General features: G+C 40.5%; 1 protein-coding gene across 2 annotated transcripts; it reads left to right on the forward strand.

Moving 5' to 3' along the window:
- On the forward strand, window positions 1–25,211 carry chn2 (chimerin 2). 2 transcript variants are annotated; one of them, XM_044207489.1, is made up of 16 exons: window positions 1–16; window positions 837–954; window positions 1,474–1,550; window positions 2,393–2,698; window positions 9,880–9,918; window positions 11,679–11,734; window positions 13,551–13,582; window positions 13,855–13,968; window positions 14,143–14,413; window positions 19,579–19,662; window positions 20,728–20,812; window positions 22,092–22,265; window positions 22,535–22,612; window positions 22,837–22,974; window positions 23,071–23,176; window positions 23,821–25,211. In XM_044207489.1, exons 4-16 carry the CDS (start codon window positions 2,650–2,652, stop codon window positions 23,990–23,992), a joined length of 1,398 nt encoding a protein of 465 aa, XP_044063424.1. In that variant the 5' UTR covers window positions 1–16; window positions 837–954; window positions 1,474–1,550; window positions 2,393–2,649; the 3' UTR covers window positions 23,993–25,211. The 2 variants fall into 2 exon arrangements, with proteins under 2 accessions (XP_044063424.1, XP_044063425.1); XM_044207490.1 differs by lacking the exons at window positions 1–16; window positions 2,393–2,698.
- Window positions 25,212–25,532: the final 321 nt, after the last annotated feature.

Raw genomic sequence — 25,532 nt, forward strand, 5'->3', positions numbered from 1 at the left:
ACAGCCCTATTTCAAAGTAGGTATGTCTGACTTGGTGAGTAAACTGTTTTAAACAGTTTGTTTAAAGGTAGCAGTGAAGGCTGTCTTTAGCTGATACCAACTTACAGTTAAGAAGCTTGTTAGTCTGTATATACAGTATGATTGTATTATTATGCATAATACTATTGTATATATACAGTCTATGATTAAGAAGGATAGTTTAGAGGGTAAGCATATAGGTCTACTAATGACCCATGTGGCGCCTATCATACTCAGCATACTGTACACTAATTTACATGGATATGTTACTTTAGCTTTTTTGAATGGATATTTTAGCCTGCACTGTGTATCTTCACAAAAGAAAATGGCTAAATCAGGTATACTTAAATACTAAAATCACTTACTTTTTCAGTGCTGCGTTGACACTTTTGTCTAACTATAAATGACACAACTGGGAAAAAAGGGAAGTTAAAATATATAGCTCTGGTGCTGGTGACAGTTGGTGTCAGCATTTGTAGTATAAAATCTGGGACACTATTGCTACATGACTGGTTTGGGTTTGCTTATCACTGTCATTTAGAAACTAGGGAATCAAAATTTGGAATAAAGCCACCAGGGCTGGCTGTGATAGGCTGAGACACCTGTCAACCAAGCAAAAACACCCCAAAGTCAAATCTCCTTAATGGAAAAAGACTGGCACAAATTAAAGAATGCGCAATTAAAGTTGCATTGTGTGTTTTTGCCTCTGTTTTATTGTTGAGTTTTTGTTGAATCCATTGTATGCTACATTTGCAAGCACCAGCTGAGGAAGAAAAAAAAAGACCAGACAAAATATAATCTACAAATGTATTTTTCAGAAGTTGGTGGAGACCAAACCAGAGCAAAAAGACCACTGAATAATGGATTTGGAGTCATCAGGTGGCCAGAAACACAACTCCAGTGGGATGATGATGTTGCTCCAAGTCTGCTGGATGCGTAAGTCAGCCAGAACAACTTTAGTTGATAATGCTGTATGTGAAAGCTGTCTGTGTGTACTTGTGGCCTAATTTTATTGTATAGGCTATTATATAAGTGGCCTATTATCAAGTCTTTTTTTACAGTGGACATTTTACTTGTCATAGTAGGAAAAGCACATGTGCTACTAATAACATTAACTATGACTTGAGTCTGTTGTATTCAAATGTCCCAGTAAGCTATGACAGTGAGCCAGCATGAACAATACCAGGACCCTGAAACCGAAGTAACTAAATAGAATTCAGCCATCATTCATTTTATCATTTACACTTGTGCTTTTCCTACCGAGACATGTCAAAATGTCTTCTGCGATAAACGCCTATAAGCCAGCATGAACAACACCACGACCCTAAAACTGCAAGACATAAATGGAGAGCACTTACCATTAATGTTAATACCTGTATTAACCTTTATGAAATCTAAAATCACTTAATTTTAGTGTGTTTTAGTGCTGACAGACACTTTTGTCCTACAATGCAGTACACAATGGAAATGAAGAAGCTACTCACAGCTGGGAAGAAAATTGTGGACTGTCATGTGACAGCTCAGGTGAACAGGTGAGGAGGATGATTTCACTTATTCTTAAATCTGTCTTGTTGCCATTTTTCAAAAATGAGTGTTCTTTTAAGAAGCTGGTAAGGCTTTAAGATAGGTGAGGCAGGTTTGATACTGTAGATCTCTCAGGCTATTACACTCTGCCATACTGCTGGCTTGTCACACATCAGCTTGTTTTATTTTTTGTAACCTATATTTTCTTACAGTTTAGTTGCACACATTCTGATCTGGGAGGTGCCCACTACAATCACACAGTAATATCTGTTGGCCATTGAACATCTGCACTGGAGCATGTGTGGGCTAAGTGTCTTTCTCAATGGCATCTCAGCAGTGATAATGACTTTCACTCAAATGCCCAGATTTAGGAAATTGAGGAAAACCCTGGGCTTCAAAACCTCTCTTCAAAACCTGTAGTTAATGTCAGACAGACATCCATCTTTTTCTTCAGTCTGTGATCACAAGTGGGAAAGCAGCCCCACCAGGTGGCGCAAAAAACACTGATATTCATTCTGGCTCTGTCAACATGACATCTGATGAAAATATGCAATGCCAAAGCTGGAATAATGTGCCTTAGCCAGTTTTAGGCCTTTGTATGAATCTCATATAACTGTGGGTTTAACGTCTGTTTTGGATTCTGCAAACTGAACTAGAGTCGGTTGTTTGGGGTCTTCTTTTGCAAGTCGGGGTTGCTTATATCTGGCAACCCTGCTCCAAACTTTCACTTTAAGAAGGCGCGTCTACGCTGCAGTGTAGTGTGTTTATTACAGTCCTTAAAGTGGCACATGGAAACCATAGCTGATTTCTACATGGAACAAATCTAGACCTGACGATTCTGTCTGTCCAGTGTGGGGAAAGCGTTCAGTGCATGCGGCAGCGTGAGCTCCTCACCAAGGCGCGCAGCGAAGCCGAGGGGAAGAATCGGCGGATTCAGACAGACGGGTGGTGGGCTCGGGACTCGAGACGAGACATGAAATAGTCACCGGTAGAGTCGTCAAAGGTGAAGCACATTGGGACGTGAGTGAAATGGAGGCACCGCCGGGGACGAGCTGCTGTGAGAGCACCTTGGCCAAGCGGGAGTAACGAGCCGTGAAACGGGTTGGGATGGCAGCGTCCAGTAACTCAAGCCTCTCAGGTTCATCTGTGTCGTCTGGTAAGAGTTCACACAACCCAGACTCAAACTAGACACTGAGGGTTTGCACTTAAGATATAATAATAATAATAATAATAATAATAATAATATGACATTCCTTTGTGGGGAGTTTATAATTTTGCGTGTCTGCAGGTGGGCTATGGCGCTATGGCTTCATTTGGCTTGAATCAAACTTTTTTCATTATCTTGTTTAAAGCCATCCCTAACATATGCACAAACATGCACCAGGAAATGTGACATCTTCTTATTTCCTCACCTGCATCTCACATGTGCTTGGTAAACATTAGACAAATATATTTTTATAGTGGCTTCCAGTGACTGCTGTGATTTAGGATTAATGATAAGTGAAAAGCATCACCATCTATTATATCTGAATGCAATGGTGGAAACATTAGAGGGAAATGGCACCTTTCGTGTGCAGAGGGATTATAAGGTTGTGAGATGCAGTCAGTCTGATGTTGGGTTTGGATGTTATCATTAGATTGCCAATCATCTCCATAATTTCCTTACTGGCTTTCCACTTGGCTGGCTTTAGGGATTATCTTTGGCCTGTGTAGTCTACCATTTTCCCAAAACGCAGCACCAGGCTGGGACATTTTCTGTACTGTAAAAAACACTGTAAAAATCCTAATATGCTATGGTCCAGTGACATAATACAGTTCATACTGCTACAGTGTGCAGAAAAGTCCAATCAAATCCCCTTTGTATAATGAGGTATAGTTCAATGAGTAGCACCTATTATATATTTGTAAAAATGTCAATTTCAGTGTTCAATTTTCACTGAATGAGAACAGAAAATGGGTTAGCAGCTGTTCAAACTAACCCAGAATGAAATAGCAGCTCCATGCTTGTCTCAGTGTATATCCCATTATGTGTTGATAAAGCGTGTTGCTCATGTTTGCCAGGGTATAAAGTACAAACTCCACTATCACAGTAATGTTTCATGTGGAAGCCCCACCAACAACCAGAAGCGTGTGTGAGGGAGAGTGTGTGTGTGTGTGTGTGTGTGTGTGTGTGTGACAAGAGTAAGGGGAGGCTGTTTATAATACCAGGCTCAGCACTTTGGTTTATGTTTGCTGTTTCCACCAATATTTTCCATTTTACTATGAAGAGTCACATGTAGAAAATGTGTAGTGATACCTTTTCCACCTCCAAAAAATAAATATTTAACATTGCAAGGCAAAGCTATATGTTTATTACAGGGTGAGGACATTGTATATAGAATGTTTGTTTTACTTTCTTACTCTTTCTGCATCGCGACCACACCATACAGCAGAGTCACATTTCCCAAGGTACTGCCCAATGGGAGGGACAGACAGTCGTTTCCAAGCTGATATAGCCTGTGGTAACCACATGCTTCACAAAGCATTATCTCATGTGTGCGTTTCAGAAAGCAGTGGATTTACTGTTTGACCACTGCTGCTTTAAGAGGAAAGTCTTTTCTTTCTGTGGCATTGGAGGGTTGTCATTACTGTTGGGCTCTCAATATAATTATCAGAGGTTACAAGCTGCGCCGCTGCCAGGGATAGAGTGGTTGTCACAAGGGTATTATTATTTTCATGCAGAGCTCTTTGGCAGTCAGACACAACATTTGAATAATCTTGTCTATGAGGCATATGACTCAAAAATGAATCTCTGCTCAATTTCTGCTCCATATTAGGTCGTCTGTTCTGGCTGCTCTTGGTATAGTTATTTAATCTGCTTCTAATGATAAGTCTGTCTAGTAATCTTGTTTGGAGGCTGTTGTTTTGGGGAGAGTGTTTAAATAAAGTTCATCCAACTCATTCATCCAGCTGATTGCAGCTTTTTGTGCTGAGTACTGATCTATGATAGTGGTAATGGTGATTGTATTATGGGAGCAAACATTGATTTATTTCTGTACTTCCTGCAAATAATTCAAACAAAGGAACAATGGTATGTACACAAACCGCCTTGTAATGTGTAGACTGCATTATACACACACAGTCTATAGCCTTAATATACAGGTGAAAAATAGTAGATGTACCCTACATTTTTGAGGCCCGTCATAATAAGATGACAGACAAATTGAAAGGATTGCAACACGATTGCAACATATATGTTGCAGCCTCTTCTATTTCCTGGTAAGATATTTTCTGGCTACTCGTCTAGATCAGGGAGATTCCTACACATTCTTGGCACAAGTGGGCACAGAAGCATGTACTGTACCAGCAGCACACCATTTGCCAGACGGCTCCAGGAAATAAAGCTTTGAAAACAAATTGAGGGATAGAGCATGAAAGTATGCCTTCAGCTCCAGGCCTTAAATGACAAAATTGGTCAGGGAGGCAGAATTACAGCCATGTCTTACAGAGAGGCTGTCTGCTCGACAAAATCCTGCACATGTTTCTGGCAAATGCTGCAGTTCACCTCGAAATCTTTCCACCACATCTATTTCTTGTCCTTAACAGTGTAAATCAGGTAGGACTGGATTTTGTGTCATGTATACTGATTTACTGACATTATCTGCATGTTTTACAGCATCAGCGAGGGGGAAGTTCGTCCCCCAAGTATTGTACATGTCCCAGTAGTCAATCCTGTATTAATTACAACTACGGACTCTCTCAGTGGCAGACACAAAGCAATGTCAGAATCAGATGACTAAATTACACTTTTCTGTCATCTAAACTCAGCTACAATTCTTGTTAACAGCAAAACATACAGTTTCACTAAGGGTATCCAGCCCAGTAGCACACAAACACACTCCAGAGAAGCACTCATACCTGTCTCATATTATCTGGTCAGCACAAAGGCAGTGTTGAAATGCTTGTTTTGGACCAGTGTAATACACAGATGGTCTCCCTGCTGGTCATCTCACTGACACTTGTGTGTGTGTGTGTGTGTGTGTGTGTGTGTAGCGTTGCACTCAGAGTTCTACTCCAGATTGTGTTATGTATGTATGTGAATAATACGGGCTACACTGAGGCCTTAAAATATAAATGTTGTCTTTTTTTAAAAAATTTTTTTAAATCAAGGGGTAACTAAGTTATTATTTGAAATTTTCATTTTGTGTCAAGTTTGTCAAATGGCCACTTCAAATTGTTTCCATAGCCAAGCTTAATCACATTGCAGTTTCAGGGCCTTTTTTGGAGAGCAAAATAAATTAATATGATACCCTCCAACTTTAGACACTCAGTGAAAATTAGAAAAACTTATTTAAAAAAATGGTAGCCCACTGTACATTTTTGCACTTTTTCTGAATGTCTTGGTAAGTTCTAGCAGAGCAGAGAAAAATACACTTAACTAACACAGTAAAAATGCTGCGGTGAAATATATGGTTGTGGTGCAGCGCATCAGTACCAAGTACCATCATCATCTTTGCTTTGTCAGGGTCACAATAACAATGACCCTCAGGATCAGTGTCACCAGAAGAGACAGAGATCACAAAGGATTTCATTATTGCCCGGCACACTCATAGCCTGAATTGAAAAAGACTGGAGATACACCAATACAAACAAAAGACCACAAACTCATTCACCTTCTCCCACTCAGACAGACACCCCCGACCCCAACATAGATGAGCAGGTACATATAGACTATGGAAACATAAAACTAAAATCAACAGGACTTGTGATAACTACCTGGTCATCTCCAAGGAGACTGACTCATTTCCACTATTGTGTGTAAACCTTTAAGGCTTACGAGGTGATAGTGAAAACAATCAGGTTTTAAGATGTCTGTGTCTTGTTTTAGACCTTTTCTTTTTAGCTGCTAGGTTAGATGTGTTGCCAGCATTTTTCAATTAGACAGCTTAGAAGATATGGTGCATTGACAGCTGTGCAACTTGCAAGACTTTATTTCATGTGTTTGCAGATGCACCTTGAAGTCACATCTAGTATTAATTAGTAACCAGTATAGGGAGGAGAGGATAGATGTTTTATCACTAAAGTCCAGTTTACATTTTCCTGTTTTGATCCAACATACTGGCAGAAAAATGAGCTGAAGATTTTAAGTGTTGAAAAAAGAAAACAAGTTAAATGCACATACAGTAATATGATTTCTTTCTGTAGTGTTAAAGGAACATTTCACCGTTAATTATGTCCAATCTATCCCTGTGTTTCAGTCTTTAAAATTTTTTTTTCTCTCTGGCACAATCCAGATTGTTAGAAAGAGAAATCCCTGGTCATACTCAAAAAGCCTGTCCCGTGGTACATCAATGTGCCAAACACTTCATGTTTTCAAATGCTAACAGTGTTATGTGGGTATGTTCACCTGGCTATTGTCTGCCTGTAAATAAAGCAAGCACAAATGTGCAGACACAACAGCAAATAAATATCCCCCCAAAATTACATGTTTTGACATTGCCAGCCATGTAACATTACATAAAGAAGCCAATTACACTCTTTCTGCTGGTATTTGTTGTTTCTGTGAGTATTTTGCAGTAGGGCTACAGCTGAGTACGTAGCTTTTTAAGTCAAAATAAAACTATTCCATTTATTGTGTCACCTTAAATAGTCTAGGAGACTTGAGACATCTACCTTCTTTCACTAAAATTAGTGATATTGAACACGATTCTGCACAGGTCATAAAATGCTCTAACTTGTCGAGCTGTTGTCAGCGATGTACTCATTATACCTATTGTTTTATGTGCTGAAGTTTTATTTTTTTGTATGTGCACAGACTCTAGAGCAGACGTTATCTCCGGGGATACAAATCTTAGGCGAGCTTGATCTTCATTCATCACATATTCTCTTTGCCATCAAAGCAAACACCTGCCGGTAATTATTTTATTGAATGCCTCTGACTGGTGAGTAATGGAGGGCAACACAATTAATAGCTGTTTCTTTGGGGGGGAACAACCCACTGGCTGCTCCAGAATTTTAAATTCTCCCTGATACTAGCTACTTAGAAAATCTTTTTGATGTTCTATTAATGTGTGTGTGTGTGTGTGTGTGTGTATGTGTGTGTTTGGTTGAGAGCGGGTATGTACAGTGTAGCCTACACTGTACATACCCCTGTATTTGCATGTGTGTGTGTTTGTGCAAGTGTGTGCCAGTGTTCGCATCAGAATCGACCCTTAAGAGCTCTGAGCCGAAGCCGCTGCAGAATTCCAGACTGAAATGCCATTCGTCATTAAAAAGAATCAGATTGAAAAGAGAATACTTGGCAGCGAACCAGATGAAATCACATTCTTTAAACAAGCCGCAGTGGAATAAATCTTTCAAACAGTTGCCAGTGCAATACACAGTGACAAAGCTTCAATGTTAGGACAATACATTTTCCAAGGCTGCTTGGCCACACATCAGCAAACTGAGCCTGAAGCCTATTTGTATTTGAAGGCAGACATTCTGTGGAGGGCTTTAGCAGCAACATCTACTCTCAAAACATTCACTTCTCAGTCGAGCTGCTTTTTCATCCTTTACATAATTATTCAGCATTTGATCATATGCACCTATCTTATCTTTCTTGTGGAATTAATTCAGCTCTTTCCGAAGTAATCGTGCTATTATGATGAGAAGCAATGATGAGCTTTTGGTATGTTTGATAATGTTGCCACCAGCCTCCAGTCGAACGCCTGCCGCAGTGAGCAGAGAAAACGGCTTGAAGGAAATACTCTAATTGCCTACTCTTCAAGTGCCATCACTTAAAAAAGATAAATATAGCACAAGAATATACAGAGACTTTATGCACTGAGAGGTCTAGTGATACAGTTTAACAATGATGACATTTCAATGAGGAAGTTTCGCAATTTTGCTGCCTGTACCTCTGTGCCCACATCCAACAAGTGCTCACTGGTTTTCACACCCTCTCAGGTGTTTTTTGTCTTTCCCTCTGGCCAGAGGGGTGTGGCGTTGATCTGCTGATGAGTTCACAGGAATGTTTTAAATGAACAACATGTATATTCTGGACCAACATGATTCATTATTCACACAGTCAATTGAGTCTTTCAGCAGTGGTGCTGGGAATTAATGAGAGATATTACACTAAACCCTACTCTCAGAGGCAGATGAATCATTTATTGTCATAGCAGCTATTTTGTGCATTTGCTGTGTAGTAAAATCTGCCTATGTGACAGCTGTAGACCACAGTGATTGATGTGAGTGGGTCCTCTTAGTACATTTCTCTGTGTTGGGCATACTGAACATGCAGTGACTTTTATGTGACTTTTTTAACTGCAATAAAATATTTCTGTAAATGGGTCAAACCCTGTTAAGAAATTACTAAATACTGTGAATAGCATAACAATATTACCAATAAGTTATTAGAGGAATAACTTTTACTTTCTGTAGGGTGTACCTTGTTTTAACTGAGTTAACAAAAATATTGCGATGTAATAGTTCATATTATCTTCAAATTAATATAATTATAGTTTTCTCTGTAACATAATACAGAAGCAACATCATTATTTGAGTTTGAAGGTTCATACTTGACCTTGGAAATAGTAGTTTGACATAGAAATTCTCAAGACAAGGTCCAATTTATTTGTTGTTTCCGAAGGTTTTAACCACATATCTTGGCCTTCCTCAACATATAGAGTTGCTGTGGTGTGAGATGTGGATCATTGTTATATTATGAGTAAAAATGTGCTGCACTATTTATTCATGATGAGGGTCAGACATTTTATTACATTACTGGCAATGTAGTACTGTAGCAAATTTTGCCACATTTTTGACTCATTTAGTGACACGTTTTATTACAAGTCATTACTTTACCCAGTAGGTAGGTAGGTACTAAAGTAAATTATCAACTGCTACAGGGCATTTACTTCATCCCCTCTCTAACTCTTTTTGAGCTAATATAACAGCACACTCCATCATATATTCCAGGAATGTGTTCACATAATCATAAATCAGCCACCACATTTCCCAGAGCAAAGTCTTCCTGTGGGTGGTTGGGTCTAAATTGTATTTACTTACATTCATTTTGATTGGTGTGTTTGTACTCTTATCTCAGAATAGAGATGTGTGTTTTCGGGACCCTGCCAGTGGGTAATATAGATAAGATGTGTGCCGACATGATATTTAGCGAAACAAGCTGACATCTGTATTGATTGTCCTTGAAGCAGAGACACTGATTAAAAGTGTATTCACTGGTGCATCTCAAGAAGCAGCTGCACAGTGAGAAGCCATATGCATAATTATAACACAGAGAAAACAGGGCACAGTCGATTAACACCACAGTGAGTTCCTAACAGAAACCTGGTTTACTTTTGTGTTTTACAGATCCTGAGGATTACCAACCGCCCATATGGAAGTCTTACTGTGAGTAATTAATTCATTTTATATGCTGATTAGCAATGTTTTAACCTGACTTTGGCCTTTAGTGTGTTTCTTTAAATAATGGCACATTTATTTGTGATCTACAATTAACAAAGATACATTTTTTCCACACTTGGAAGAATTGGGTTTTGTTGTAGATAGTACAATTAGATACGCTGCAGGTTCCAAAAAGCTATGCACACATACTCAAAAGGCACACACTCAAACACACTCGCCCACACAACACATTTACACACGCACTAATGCAAAGCAGCGGATTCCTGATCTCTGAGTAAAATAGGTTACCATCACCGGGGAAAATAAGATTTTCTACCTGCAAAGAGGCTCAGCTGAAATGGGGTCCTCAGAACACCCACCTCATTATACAATGTTTTTGCCATGTGGGAGGAAGTAGGTTGTCTCCTCAGAATGCATGTGATGCATTTGTTAAAGCAGAGCACAAATCATTTAGGCTGGAAACTGTGTCTGTCCTTAGAGTGATTACAGTTTAACCAATTTATAGCTGTTATATACATTTTTCCTGTAATTAAATGTCTCTTCTGTATAATTTTCCAATAATGCTGCTTTTTCTGAAGTATCTCATCTTCTCCTGACTCCACTGGACCTCTGCTGAGGTATTTTTAGAGCTCACTGTGTCACAGGAATGGATGATGTCCAGATCTTGCTGGTTGGCTTAAGTCAGCCTGACAAAACATGAAAATTCACAGTCAGGAGTCTTCCTTCCCCCGCCTGGAGAATCTGCTGCGGTGAAGACTTAGCTCAACCTCACACAGCGATGTCTTTGCTCTAGTACCGGTTGTTAGAAATGAGGACACTGTTGTAGTCTTCAGTCCTCATCCACATCTCACAAGGTTATAGACTGCCAAACATGCACCTAGGAGCGAGTGCATTACAGTATAAAACAGAAAAGATGGATATTCTGTTATTATCGCAGGATTTTTATACAGAGTCTGGTTTGGAAATGTGGCAGTTTGTCAAATAAAAGAGAAACTCCAGTTCTAGACACATGACAGATTAAAAATTGGATATGAAGAAAGGAACCACACTCAGCTACTGATTCCTATGTTGTGGTAATATTTCTAATCTGACAGACATCCAGTTCTGGGAAACAGCAGAAACTGCAGCAGCGTTTTGGCTTCTCTCACTTTTCAATCACTAATTGCAATGTACTTATTCTGTGCGGCTGCCGAGGTGTTTGTGGTGATTACTCTGCCTGCCGCAAATCCCTCAATTCCATTTTCATTTTGCTTCACTGATTTACTTCGAGTTCTCCCAATACTTTAAATACATCTAATACAGAGAAGCTTGGATTTGCAGCATGTGTGTATTTATAAGTGGTTTTGCAGTCAAAGGGAATATTGTGCACATGTAAGTGCATAACAGGTCTTAATTCACACAAATGGATGGCAGATATATGGCTCTTGTCATGTAAACCACTGACTGCTTGGCCTTGCATATATAAGCTAATAAAGCTCCTTTTGTACCTTTGTACCATTGAGTCAGAGCTGTGGTCAAAAGCTGAACTAAAGGCTGTTAAGTAGAGATATTGTTTGATGTCTAGGAGTGTCCAATGTATAAAAGCTACCCTGCATCATTTAGTTTCCTTCATCTTAAGTGTGTATTGAGGTTGTTATTTTGGTAACACATCTACAATATGTGTGTAATTACAACTTGCACTGAGCTTTGTACATAACTCAGAGGGGCAGACAGCCTTAATTAACATGCATGTGTTTCTCTAACAGTGTACCAGCTACAGCAGGAAGCCCCAAGACCAAAGAGGATCACATGTCCTCAGGAGGTCAGTACATCTGTAAATCTGTATACAATAGCCTACTGTATAGAGCTGAAATGATTAGTTTTATATATTTTTATGAACCCTTTAGTTTGTAAAAAATAACAAATGTCAGTGTCAAGTTGACAGAACCCAACAGTCAATATAAAAAAACCTCCCAATACCTCACATTTGAGGAGCTGGAAACAGCAGTTCATTTTATAGCCTATTTTATACAAAAAGATCAGATACAATGTGCTTCACAAAAGATGAAAAATACAAATTAAAAGGCAGATATAAAGAAATATTAACATTGAAAACATAGATTTTCTTCTTTATTTATATTTTAAAGGTGTTTTTTTTCCCCAGTGTACCAGACTACAGCCACACTACATCTTAGTTTTCACTCTGCGGTTTTAGCCTGGAAAACACTGACTGAGAAATGATTGAGCATGGCAGCTGGAAGCCAGACCACTCAGTAACCTATGGGGAGAGACTTGCTGCTTCTTAAAACTCCCACACCTCATCTGTTTAAACTTGGTGGTATACTAGAAAATTAAGTATTATCCTCCAACTGCACAGAATGTATTTTGGTGGCTAGTTTAGGAGACATTTGACATTTTCAGAACATTCACTGTGTTTTTCTGTCTTAGCAAGTGGCTTGTGTGTTCATTCAGTCAGGTGTAAGGAGGGTCTGTGTTGATGTCTCTCTGAAGGAGAGAGCTGCTAATCATCTGTTATGTAGCTAGCACATTTTAAACTAAAAGACTTAGGGGATAGATTCACAATTATGCAAGTCTGTCTTAAAAGAGGGAATTCTGTATTAATAAGACTGTACCTTTGGATGATATCCACTTGATTTGTCTAACTCAGACAGCTGAAGCCTCATATTAGCTTCAGATGGAATACATTTTTTGCACAAAACGAGGAGTGTGGATATTGTCCCCCGTCCACTGACATTGGAAGCACATTAGGAATGGATCTCTCACATCTGAACAAAGAGAATGATTGCAGCAAGCAAAAACTGTTTTAATGTTCATATGGGCACCTGACTATTGTTTTAAGACAGACTTGAAACAGTAACCAATATAGTAATTCAGTGCAAGCAGCAGGAACACTTTGGATGGACAGCACAGACCTTATTGCCTCAACTAAGCTAATAGAACAAGTTACTATACTTGTTACTGCCCTCACTGAGAGAACTGTCAATCTTCTTTTGTACAGTACAACCTTCCAAAAATGATGCATGCCTCATCCTATTTTGAGTCTTGCCACGCTATGATGAGCAAAGTGAAAGCTGTGGGCTGGCTATGTGAGAAAGCACAAAATGATGTTTGACATATTACCAAATCCATTATGATCATAACTGTGAATTTACAAGTTATTCTACACTATCATCATCTAAATCATTATCAGAATGGTTCACACTGACAGTCCTGTTTATTATAGAGAATTGTCATGCTAATGTTTGACGTTGTTTATATTGTGCAAGATAATAAAAAACATTTTTTAGCTGTGTCCTTTGCGAGATTTGTAACCCAGACACACTACACACCCTGGTGTGACACAGTAAAACACACAAAATATTAATTCTTTGCAGCTGGCCATCTATCACCAGCTGTTTTCTGGCACTGCCTCTAATTCATCTCCACACTCTACTGTGATTTGGCTTAATGGTTTGGTAGCTGCGAATAGACACAGGGGCACAGATGGAGATAAGCTGTCCTGTGGCGTGAGTGAGTCCTTTATCTTTCATACAGGCTGTAAGAACAATTCGCAAAGCCATTTAATTGAGCTTTCACATCATATTGCTCCAGCCAATATGTCCTCTTCTGGTTTACAGATGGAGAGCAGACCCAAATACTATGGCAGAGAGTGAGTGTATCTTGATTACTGTCATCGTTTTAATGCCTTTTTTTTTTTTTCAAATATTACTGTGAAGAGAATGGTTTTATTTATCATTACTGCCTTGCATCAGATGTGGTTAAGGTTTAAGTGGGTGGATGAGTATTTTATGTATATGTGTGTCTCTTTGCTTTGGTAAAAGCCTGAGCTTAATATCAAAAATTTAAATCTCTGTGTATTTGAGGATAAAATAACATTGGAGGAAGAGTTATACCTACTGTATGATTTTTTTGTTTTTACAGATTTCATGGCATGATCCCTCGAGAATATGCAGATGAGCTGCTGGCGGGAGCAGAGGGTGCTTACCTCATCAGGGAGAGCCAAAGACAGCCAGGGACACACACCTTGGCCTTAAGGTACCAACACTGTCAGTATGCAGCACAGAATCCCTGAAAGGTCGGCCCTATCAGGAGCCCAGTCCTCGCTGTCCACCTTGTTCACTTTTATTTATCCCCTCATCCGATTCAACCTCTGCTCGTCTTTACTCCCTCTGTCTTCAACCACATCGTCGTCCATGTGTCTCAATCCAGGTTTGGGCACCAGACCCTCAACTACAGATTGTTCTATGATGGGAAGCACTTTGTCGGGGAGAAGAGGTTTGAGTCAGTCCATGACCTTGTGACGGACGCCCTCATCACTCTCTACATTGAGACCAAGGCGGCGGAGTACATCGCCAAAATGACCACTAACCCCATCTACGAGCATCTTGGTTACACCTCGTTGCTCAAGGACAAGATGGTGCACAGGCTGAGCCGTGGACGCACAGAACCACGGAGGGTCACCTTCCAGAGAGATGAAAGGGTGAGTTTTATGACGGTATATACATTCATGTGTTTACCTTAAGTGTACTGTACTTTTTTGTGCACTGTGGGTGGTGCAGAGTGGAGAGGCTGTTTGAAAGGTACAGAGTTCAAGCATCTACCTCGTTGAAGTGTCCTTGAGCAAGGCACTGCTTCAAAGATGCTGTTGTGTGGCTGACATGCTCTCTATGCAGAGCTGAAATGATAAGTTAATGAATCGACAGTTGACAAAATAAAAATTAATTGTTGACATTTTTGATAATCAAATAATTGTATAATGATTTGTCAAGCTGAAACATTCTCAAATGTGCTGCTCTTGTCTATTTTTATATCATAAAGGATTAGTTTGACATTTTGGGAAATAGGCTCATTCATTTTCTTGCAGAGAGTTAGATGAGTAGATCGATACTCTCATGTTTGTAGGGTAAATATGAAGCTACTGCCAGCAGCTGGTTAGAGAAACTTAGTACAAAGACTGGAAACAGAGGAAAACAGCATGCCTGTCTCTTTCCAAAGGTAACAAAATACACCTACCAGCACCTCTAGGAATCACTAATCAACATGTTATATTCTCATTTGTTTAATCCGTACAAAAACCGAAGTGTAAAAATGACATATTGGGGTGTTGTGGTGGCTTAAGCGGCAGACTATTTCTTGGCCAGGACCAGTAACTTCCTTGAGTTTTTTTGTCACTGTGAGGTTCCCAAGCAAGCTCCATGAGAGTGGTATCATCTTTCTCATCTAACTCTCGGCAAGAAAGCAAATAAGCATATTTACCAAACTGTCAAACTATTGCTTTAAATTGAATGTCTTTGAGTTTAGGTCTGTTGATTGGACAAAGCAAGCAAACTGAAGACGTAACCTTGGCCTCTGGTCAAATTGGGATGAGCCTTTTATTCTATTATCAGACATTTTAGAGACTCACTAGTGAATCAATGAATAAAAGACAAATAATCAATATATTAAGTAATATCTCTTATCATCTTTGGGAAGGGAACCCTGCTAAAAGAGGGGCTTACTCATTATTACATTCTAATAATGAGAATAGTTATTCCAAAGTGCTCCATATGCACAGTAAAAAAAAGGCCAGCCAATCAATTTGTTATTAAAAGCCCTAAAACTCAGTCCCAATTGTCACAATAAGCCACTATTATTTAATAATTTGATGTTTTGATTTTTCTGTAGCAATACTTCTCATTTAGAAAAAAAACTTTCAGTAGTCATCATCTCAGTACATGTAAATGATCTTGTACATTTCCCTGGGCCTTGTCACAGACACTGTATAATACCATGATTTTGATCTACTTCCACGCTGCTGAACATTTCCAATAGGATGAGAGTGCTACTGAGAGGACACTTTGTCCTGTGAGTGAGACGCACATTATCCCTGCAGCCCCTGGGTGGGCTCACTGCTGCCATGCTTTGTTGCTTCCTCTGAAAGGTAATGATGACCAAGGGGACTGGGACTCTGCTCTGCCTGCCATGCATATCAGACACTGATCTTGGGTGAGACAAATTGCACATTGTATTCATTGGTACTCGTGAGCTGTCGTCGAGTTAAAGCCTGTGAATGATTTACTGTATCAATGAGAAATGCAGAATGTCTGTTTTCTTACTGGAGAAGAATCCAGACTATCCCACCACTAGGTGGCAATCTTATCTTGTTTCCTCCTCTCTTTTTAACCTTATGATGGCACTAAGATTCACACCACGCTCTTTTTATTAACAGATACTAATGATTTCTTGGTCTTTCCTTCTTCAGAGAGTTTGTATGTCATGAGCTGCATCTTTTATGTGTCTCTCAGCTTAGAGACCAGATTCATTGCTTTGGGGATACTTTGTCTTCAAAATGTCACCCCAGAGTTTGTCAGCTTGACAGTCAGTCAGTGAAAGACCCTTGACAGCCCTGTCAGCTGGAGCATCAGTTGCAGTATTAATATCATCAGTCTTCAGTTTAGTCTTTGTAACTTGAGACATAAGCCAGTAATGCAGCATTTTTTACCTAATGGCCATAGGTCAGTCAGTTGTCTATTGACATATAGTGGTTTTATATAAGGTTTTATACACATGTCACTGCCAACCTCTAGGAAGCCCTTGGGGCAGAGAACTGCGCTTACAAGTGCTCCAAGACATGCAGACTAACCCATGTTTGCTATATTGAAAAGTGTCAAGCACTGCTGCACTCTCTTTGATTTGCAGCTATTATGTTTGAAATTTGGTGGACTGTAGACTCCAATTAACCTCCATTTGGCAAGTAAATCTGGAGCATGTCTCTAGCTAAATGTCACATTGTCAGTTATCTCTGCGCTTTTGTAAAACTGATTTCATATTCCTCCTGCCAAGTTTTATACATGAGTCAGTGACAGCTGCTTTGTCAGACAGCGTTTGAAAACCACCTGCCAGTCACTTCCAAAAAGAAGGGAAAGGAGAAAAAATGTTTTCTGTCTGCTCGAATATTATGTGTCCAAGAAGCAGAGACCTGGCCTGATGGCTCGAATCTGTGATTGCTTTTTGAACTTCATGTTTACCAGTTACACAGCCACGCCCTGAGGCATTACAGCCACAGTAGCTTCACTGTATAGTCAACATTCACATGTATTTGCTCAGTGTCCGGTTGATACAACCATATTGCCTTGACTGCAAATTCTTGTGTAATTAAAATGCTCCCAGAAGGGGAGAGGGGGTACTTGACTCGACCTGTAGATCAACCTCCCTGAGTTTGCTTCTCTTTGCATGTGAAGGAATTTGCTCAGTGGTCAAAACCTCTGCCACATTCCTCCTGATACTCACCGCACTGGTTTAATCTCAGCGGGGGTGTCGACAGGCTGGTCTGCTCGCGTGCCCTGAAAAGATTTCCAAAGATATTGTCATGTTGTTTGTTAGGATAATTACCTGTTGTCTCCCGAGAGTTTCATGCTATAAAAATACAAAAACAGCCATTTACGTCTTTTATTTGTAAAATGTAAAAATGCTCCTCACGCAGAATTGTAAGTGTACATTTTCAGGCTTTTAGAAGTGGTTATTTATTTCCGGCCTCAGACACAGACAAATAGATCAATTTTCAGTGTTGCTATTGACAACAGAAGAGGCAATTTCTTCCATTTTTGAACAATGGCCGATATCTTTGACTGCTATACCCTTCACAGTATGTCTATTTTTCTTTTTGTGAGGGACGTTGTTAGGGCTGTTTTGTTTGGGATGTGGATAGCTGTATCTTGCTGTCTTACTGTGGCAGTGCTGTGCTGTTTTCCCATGATTCCAAGTACTCACACAGAATGGAGTCCGCTCAGCTGAGCTCTCACAAAGCCTTGCGGGAATAAAAGAGCCAAGCCATTGAAAAGAAAGCAGAGCTTGTTGTGTGACCACCTTTTGTGTCCTTTCTTCCAAGCTCTTCTTGAAGAGACAAGAAGCCATCTGCCTGCAGACAAAGACCGCAGCCCTCGTCTTCCCTCCCTCCCTCCAACCTCGCAAGGCTAAAATATCTCCAAGCGGTCTATTCCTCATCTGTCCCTTCAGACTTAGCTGTAGTGCCGAATTGTATGGTATGGTATGTGTAGGTCTTTTCAAAGAATGTCAGCCACAATGACAAATATCTTCACCTGTCCTGTCACTCTCGCAGCTATCAGCCAGTTAACTGTTGCCCCCAGACATCAGAGACAAAAACAAATAGCTGATACACAAAAGGCCCACAGCAATTTTTTAACTTTACTTCTGTGTCTGTAAGCTGCCAGTCCTTTCATTTTATCTCCGCTTTGCAGTTGCCCTTTGGGTCTTTTGCTCTCCACTTCACCACTCTGCTTTTGCTCCTGCTCTTGATCATCACATATCCCATGCATACTGGCTTTCTGACCTTTCCTCCCTGTTTAATAAATAAGTTAAATCTTATTTTCTGTGATGTCTTCTCATGTTCAGGCTTAGCTGTTCAGTAAAGTAGTTGTTTGGCATAAAATCTTGCAGATATTTGTTATTTAACATGTAGTTCGCACTGCTGTCAGTGTTGTGTACCTCGGTTCAGAGCTTCTTGATTCATTAGAAAAGCAGACAGCCCTGTGGTGCTGTTTACTGGTTGTTTACAAGCAGAGCTAATAGGGACAAATTAAGCATGAACATAGCAACAGCCCCCCACTGGTAAAATACTATATGTCTGCAGACCTGCAAATGAGCCTCCTATGGGATTTTACTGGGATTTGGGCACTGCTGGATTATTCCCTGTGTAAGGATTATGGCAGTAATCCCTCCCAATCCCAGTTGATGGTCTGGCTCTGCTGGTCCTCTGAGACAAATGATTGTGACTGGCAGGAGTAGTCTGCCGAGTGTCTGGAAGATCCAGTAAGAACAGCAGTGTGGGGAATTCCACCAGCCGACTGACATAGCTGGAGGTCAAGATCTGTTTGAATTACGAGGACACAGCCTTGGCTCTGTCAGGCCAGAGAATCTTGGGCAGTTGAGTGACCCGTTCAGTAGACCCAGTGCTGACTGAGAGCTGCTGGCAGAGCATTATCTCCAGTTAAGTGAAGTGGAGTGTGTCCGGAAGGCAGCATGCTAATGGGAGTGTGCTCTTTGCTGTAAAGGGGGCGTCTGCACTATTGATCCTTCTTTACAGAGCTGTTGAGCTGTGTGAAGCGGTCCTGACAGCACCCGACCGGCCTCACTCTCAACCTCCTGGCCCCTCCCTATCAGGGACCCTGTTCTCTCTCTCTTTCCTTTCTGGGCGTGTGAAAGAGGGCCATTGTGTGAGGCACACTCCTACCCTCAGGCCGCCCACTACCAATCCTCTCTTCTTGCTCGCTGCTGCCACTGGATTTAGATCAGATGCAGAGTCAACCCTGTGCTGGCTGTCGTCAGTCACCCTCCTGGGTCAAAGGGGAGTGGAGTGTTGCTGCCGTGTCTGCACTGGGCTGTTGCCAGCAGCGTCTGCTGCACGGCACCAACGTCTCCCCTCCACATCTTTCCCCAGAGGAGATGGAGAGTCTGTGGGAACCCGATCAGCCGAGCATGGAGGCTGAAGAAAACAGAGGATGTTTAGGAGGGGAGTTGATTACCCACAAGGCTAAAAGACAGGAGAGGAAGCGCCAGGAGCTGCTGGCTTTGGCTCTGGGAGTCAAACTGGGGAGCAAGGGAACACTTCTGTGGAAGCCTATTAAACTGTTGGCCTCCTGTCCACAGATCTCCTCACCTCTGGTGCGACGGAGTGCCTTGAAAGATACACCGGAGAAGCAGTGCTCCTATGAGAAGATACACAACTTCAAGGTGAGCAGGTTTTTGTTAAGAAAAGTTGGATGGCTGCTGACAACTTAATTTTTATATTCCCCTAAAGAAGAAATACATTTTCAGCAGTTTTCTATTAGCTGTCACATGTTTTTGCAGTGGTTAAGTAATCCCTAAGAGAGATGCATTTACAGTGTTTTTGCCTGCCTCAGATGTTTGCTTGTCCCATCATAGACCATAGTGTGTGTGGGTTGTATTGATGAGAACACATGCAGCTGACACCCATATGCACTGAGGAGAACTAATGGATACACTATACCACAAGCCATTAACAGCAGAGCACATTGATTAGCATTGATTTTAAAGCTTTTAGATCCATTTTTGTTTTAGGCCGCTGATTTTGTAAAAGCAGTTATAGAGTTAAAAAGGATTGTACAGTCCTCCACTCTCAGTCAGAGAGTCAGTGCATAGTACATTGTTGAAAGTAGAATAGAGTTATGGTTCTTTAAATATACAAAGGAGAATTTAGGCATACTTTGCCTCTGGGCTCCTCAGCATTCTTGTAATTGTATCCTGGGTTTCAGTTAACAGGCAGGTTATAATGACCCCCAGCTTTTTGTATACTCCCCTTTTGAAAAAGAACAAAAACCATCCACTCACCGCCTGCCGTATGCCCTCTTCACTCAACAGTCTACAACTACCTATTCAAAGTACCAATGGAGTGTGTGTGTGTGTGTGTGTGTGTGTGTGTGTGTGTGTGCATGTGCACACAGGTGTGGCTCTGTTTGCCATCTTATCTGTGTTTTTCAGGGTGCACAGTGGGTGTACATCTGTTATTTTGACTTGCAGGCTTGCCTCTGTGCTTGCCTGCATGTATCCAATTCCCCAGGAGCAGATGCCAGACACATTATAGTAAATCCTTTAATCTGCCTTGTATATACAAATGCTCTCATTTGGTGAGGGGTCCCATCCACTGTAGCTTGGGATCACAATCTCTGTCGAGTACATCAAAAAGGAGGTTCTCCATTTTGGAAATAACAATGACTTGCGATATGTGGTGTGAGTTTGTGTGTGTGTGTGTATAACCATGTCGTCTATAAACCACAGGTACACACCTTTCGAGGGCCGCACTGGTGCGAGTACTGTGCCAATTTCATGTGGGGTCTCATCGCCCAGGGTGTCCGCTGCTCAGGTAACTATACACACCAACATCAAAATTGCATGTCATGGATTACACAAATAGTGTATGATCTGTGGCTAACACTGTCCTGTCACGGATGTTTCAGTTGCATAAACCCTCTGAATTCCCCTTTTTTAATTTGTGGTTTGATTATGTTACGGTTTGTGGTTATTATTTTCCTTTTTCCTGTTACATCAAACAAGCTGAGATCCTCCTGTCAGTGACTCTTCAAAGCATTTTCTTCAGAAAAGCCCAGTGAGGCACAGACACTTTTATATAATCACAGCTGTAACTGCTATCACTCTTTTTTGAACACTCTTCCCCTCAAGAACATTTAATGACAGTCATACCAAAATGAAAGACAACTAGATGTTTTACACGCTATTTTCTAATTCCCTTCTAATTTGTTAATGTGCAAAGAAATGCAATGTGATGCAGTATGCTAACATTTATATCCAAATTAAGTTGTGTTTCTCTGTCAACAGAAATCACTACAAATGAAATATGTAAATGATGATAAAACGCAGGTCAAACACAGGCCAAATGTATTGTAATTGTTGACCAAATATAGCAGCAGAACTTGATTACATATTAGAGTTCAGTGGGATTTTCAAGGCTTCCGTGGTCACAAGATTCATTCACTGCGCAGACGGTCCTGAAACTGATGTGCACATCAGTGGACTACTTTCTCCCTAGACAGAGTGTTTGTTGTTGAGACATTTACCATGCTGATAAGCCAGAGGCACACACTGGTATCATCAGACACCTCATGTGCTATGGGAAACAGGAGAGACTTCTTTGTCTTTTCTCACTCCCAGTCCAGCCTCTATTTTTTTTTCTTATCTCCTGCTACACTCTCTCTGCGAGCGCTGACTGAGAGCGAGGACCCCAATCAGCAGACAAGCGTTAACGTCACTCAGGCAGTAAAAACATCTTTGTGATGAACGATTTCAGCCGGACACCCCTCGTCTACAAGTATGGCTCCTTCAAAACCTATATTCCAAGCTGTGCTGCCACATAAGTAGGCGTACTTCTCACACACACTCAGCTCTTGCCAGCTGTCCAGCGCACTCCATGTTACTAAAACTACAACAAGAACCCCCTGCCCATGCTGCCATGTTCGCTGTTATCTACCTTTGGCGCAGTGCACCGAGACAGCTTAGCTGCGGCTGTGCTGTCTGACAGTGCAGTTTATCACTGACTGGAAAACATTTTCATACTGCTGTCTTAATCCTACTGTGATGGTTGTGTTATCATCTGTCTGAGACTAATCTCCATCTTGCTCTTCTAGATTGTGGGCTGAATGTACACAAACAGTGCTCCAAACTGGTTCCTAGTGACTGCCAGCCGGACCTGCGCAGGATAAAGAAAGTGTTCAGCTGTGACCTCACCACGCTTGTCAAAGCTCATAACACTACACGACCCATGGTGGTGGACATGTGCATTCAAGAAATAGAGCTGAGAGGTAGAATGCAGTTGATCAGTTTATTCATCACATTAAACCCCATCAATCACTTCAGAGAAAGGAAGTTTGATTAGCTTAACTCAAACATTCAACTACTCTGCAATTACTAGTTTGCAATGATTAGAAATGTTGTTGATCCTTTTGTGAAAATAGAGGCCTAAATTTCCTCTGACTAATTTTTTATGTCTACGGAGCAGAATGGGAGGCAGGGAGGGTGGTAAGAGGGGAAAAAAGCCCCCAAAAAACTGAGACAAGCTTTTCTCTTGCAGGTATGAAATCTGAAGGTCTCTACAGAGTGTCTGGCTTCTCAGAGCACATAGAGGATGTGAGGCTCGCCTTTGACCGAGGTTTGTTTGACTTCAGATTTCTGTGCTGCAGGATCTCTGAGGTTTTAGTTCATGGGTTCAGAATTTTAAATAAGAAGCTTGTTTCAGCTGCAGTACAGCACAATATAGTACTGTCTGTTATTTTGTGACGTACACAAGAACATTCCGCTTTTATTTGTGATTGTATCCAAATATAAAATTCAGTATATAAAGTCAGTCAGAAATTTTCTGTTTTTTATCAACAGACGGTGAAAAGGCTGACATCAGTGCCAGTGCCTATGCAGACATCAACATCATTGCTGGTGCTTTGAAGCTCTACTTAAGAGACCTTCCCATTCCAGTCATTACGTTTGATTTGTACTCCAAATTTATTCAAGCTGCAAGTAAGAGCTCCTCCATTCAGGGCTATTCTATGCCATTACTGTGTTACTGGTACCCTGCAGTGCTCTGATACTAATCGTATTAATAATGTAATGTAGAAATTCCAAATGCTGAATCTAGACTGGAGGCCATCCATGAGAGTTTGCTGCAGCTCCCCCCAGCCCACTACGAGACCCTACGTTACCTGATGGCTCACCTCAAGAGGTTAGTTCATACACAAGTCGTCAATACAAGTACATGCAATGTTTTTAGTTCTTTTATTTACAGGGTAGGGCTGGTAATGTTCTATATTTTTCGTAATCTGTACAATCCCTTGAAAAGACCAAAACCAACGATGAATTGACCCTACTGTGCTACTGCACAGTAGTTTATTTTGAGTTGATCCCACAGACACCATACTACTGCCACAAAACACTAGAGTACCACCTGTGTATTATCCGTAGTTGAAATAATTCAAAATTTACCCCTGTTTAAATAACATTTGCTAAAAACTACCATGTCCAGCTGTTTTAGGAAATTTTAGGAGATTAAGCTTATTTGAATAATGATGTTTGTGACCCGTTTTTAAAGATGTATCGTACAGTGTGGCCCAGAAAGAGTACAGAAGTCGAAAAGCATTGAGAGACAGACTAATGCATCATTGGTTTTGGACTTTTCATGGGATTTGTTGAAAATAAAAGAATTATAGAATAATGCCAACCTTATCCTTGAATTTAATACTCCTGAGGGGAATCCCCTCATGACCCAAAAAGAAAACCACATTCAAATATTTTAAAACATTTCGCTGTTTTTGAATTTTGCCTGATTCGACTCTCCTTACAGACTAGTTATCTTCTTGTGTTTTACAGGGTGACACTGTTTGAAAAAGACAATTTAATGAATGCTGAGAACCTGGGGATCGTCTTTGGTCCAACGCTTATGCAGCCACCGGAGCTGAATGCCTTGACAACCTTGAATGACATGAGGCAGCAGAAACTAGTGGTGCAGCTTATGATAGAGCATGAAGATGTCTTATTCTAAGGACTGAGGCATGCAGAAACAGAAACAAAGGACAAGTATTTATTCTGTCAACGAGGAAATTCAAGCCACCTTGATTCTAATGAAGTTTCAGAATAGTTTGTAATCAAATTGAACTTGAAACGCTTCTTTCTCGCATGATTGTTTTAGTTGAAGTTGGTTTAGTGTTGACAGTGTCTTGTTACTTTAAGTTTTTGGTTTTCATAGTCAGCCAAGACCATCATTTTTATATTAGGAAAGGATCCAGTATTTTTAACTACCTACAGTGCTGTTCCCTCCTCTCATTAATTTGAAGACTGTCACTACCTGGTGTAGGCTCAGTCATGATGACAGCGCTGTGTGAAATCTGCCCCAGGCAGATCGTCAATCATTGAAGGCTTGGTGCTGTGTAAACCAAGCCTCACAGCTGCAGCCAAGCTAGCGTTCCCACACAACATGTGTTCATATTGTGATTTTAGTGGGAACGCTGGTTAAAATTTCATTGTAGATAAAATCAGATCATGTAATGATCAATATTTTAACTGTGTGTACTAAAATATGACAGATGAGACAATTGGGTGCTCATGAAGCACTTTTTTGCAACAAGTGTAAAGATTTATTTTGTAAAGATGTTTATTTTTGTCTTTTACTCTGCATCATGTTCTTTTGTCACAATAATATATACTGTTGAGAATGGTGTGTGTTGAATTGATGTCTAAATACAAAACTGTTCACAAAAAAAAAGACGAATCAGAAGAGTGACAGTTTGTGGATTTTTGTGGATTTACTGTTTTCATTTGTACTCTGTGTTATGGTGAGGAATACACAGGTGATTCAATATTGGTCATTTTGATTCACGTCATATTGCAGACTGTGCACCACATGAGTAAAGCTCTTCTGCACACATGTTGGTTGCCAGTTTTGTAGTATTTCCGTTTACATGCTGCAATTTGGGATATTTTCAAGTGAAAATATGATCTGGGCCCTTATTTTTTTCTTCTTGTGAGCCAGTAACATTGCTCGGTGCAGCAGTAGTTGCCATTGCCTTCACAATGGCATAGACGTTAATAGTCATACTACAGCTGAACCGAGCATGTTTCTTTAACAGTTGGTTTGATGTGATTAAGTAAATCCTTTCTATAAATCCATTTTATCAAAATGTATTTTTGTGACGGTTGCAATTAAAAATGTAATTTATCAAATGATGATTTATTAAAGGATAGAAAACTTCAGTTTAAAATAGTGTTACTTGTTGGTCTCCATTTATCATAATCTTACCACATGATAGCTGTAGAAGAGGTTCAGTCAGAAGAAAGGCCCAGCCCTATACTAGTGATGATTGCTTGTAGCCTGAAGCATAGTGAATCACAGGTATGTGGTTAACAACCTTTTTTTTTTAAATCTTGTAACAGCTATTGCCATGCCCTTGCCATGTATTTTACCCAGAAGTCCTTATCTAATAGTCAATCTCTGTCTTGCCATATAAAGTTCCCACTCGTCCAGTTTTACCTGTAGGTGTGGTCAGCAGGGTGGAATTTTCCCAGATACCATATGAACTTCAGTG

Source organism: Siniperca chuatsi, linkage group LG9 (genome assembly GCF_020085105.1).
Source record: "Siniperca chuatsi isolate FFG_IHB_CAS linkage group LG9, ASM2008510v1, whole genome shotgun sequence".
In the NCBI taxonomy this organism is placed as follows: Eukaryota; Metazoa; Chordata; class Actinopteri; order Centrarchiformes; family Sinipercidae; genus Siniperca; species Siniperca chuatsi.

Bases quoted from the DNA above. Each gene is read 5' to 3' on its own strand.
- chn2 (XM_044207489.1), top strand. From the start codon at position 2,650: ATGGCAGCGTCCAGTAACTCAAGCCTCTCAGGTTCATCTGTGTCGTCT. The intron at 11,735-13,550 runs GTCAGTACATCT...TCTGGTTTACAG, and splicing joins GGATCACATGTCCTCAGGAG to ATGGAGAGCAGACCCAAATA. The intron at 20,813-22,091 runs GTAACTATACAC...TTGCTCTTCTAG, and splicing joins CCAGGGTGTCCGCTGCTCAG to ATTGTGGGCTGAATGTACAC.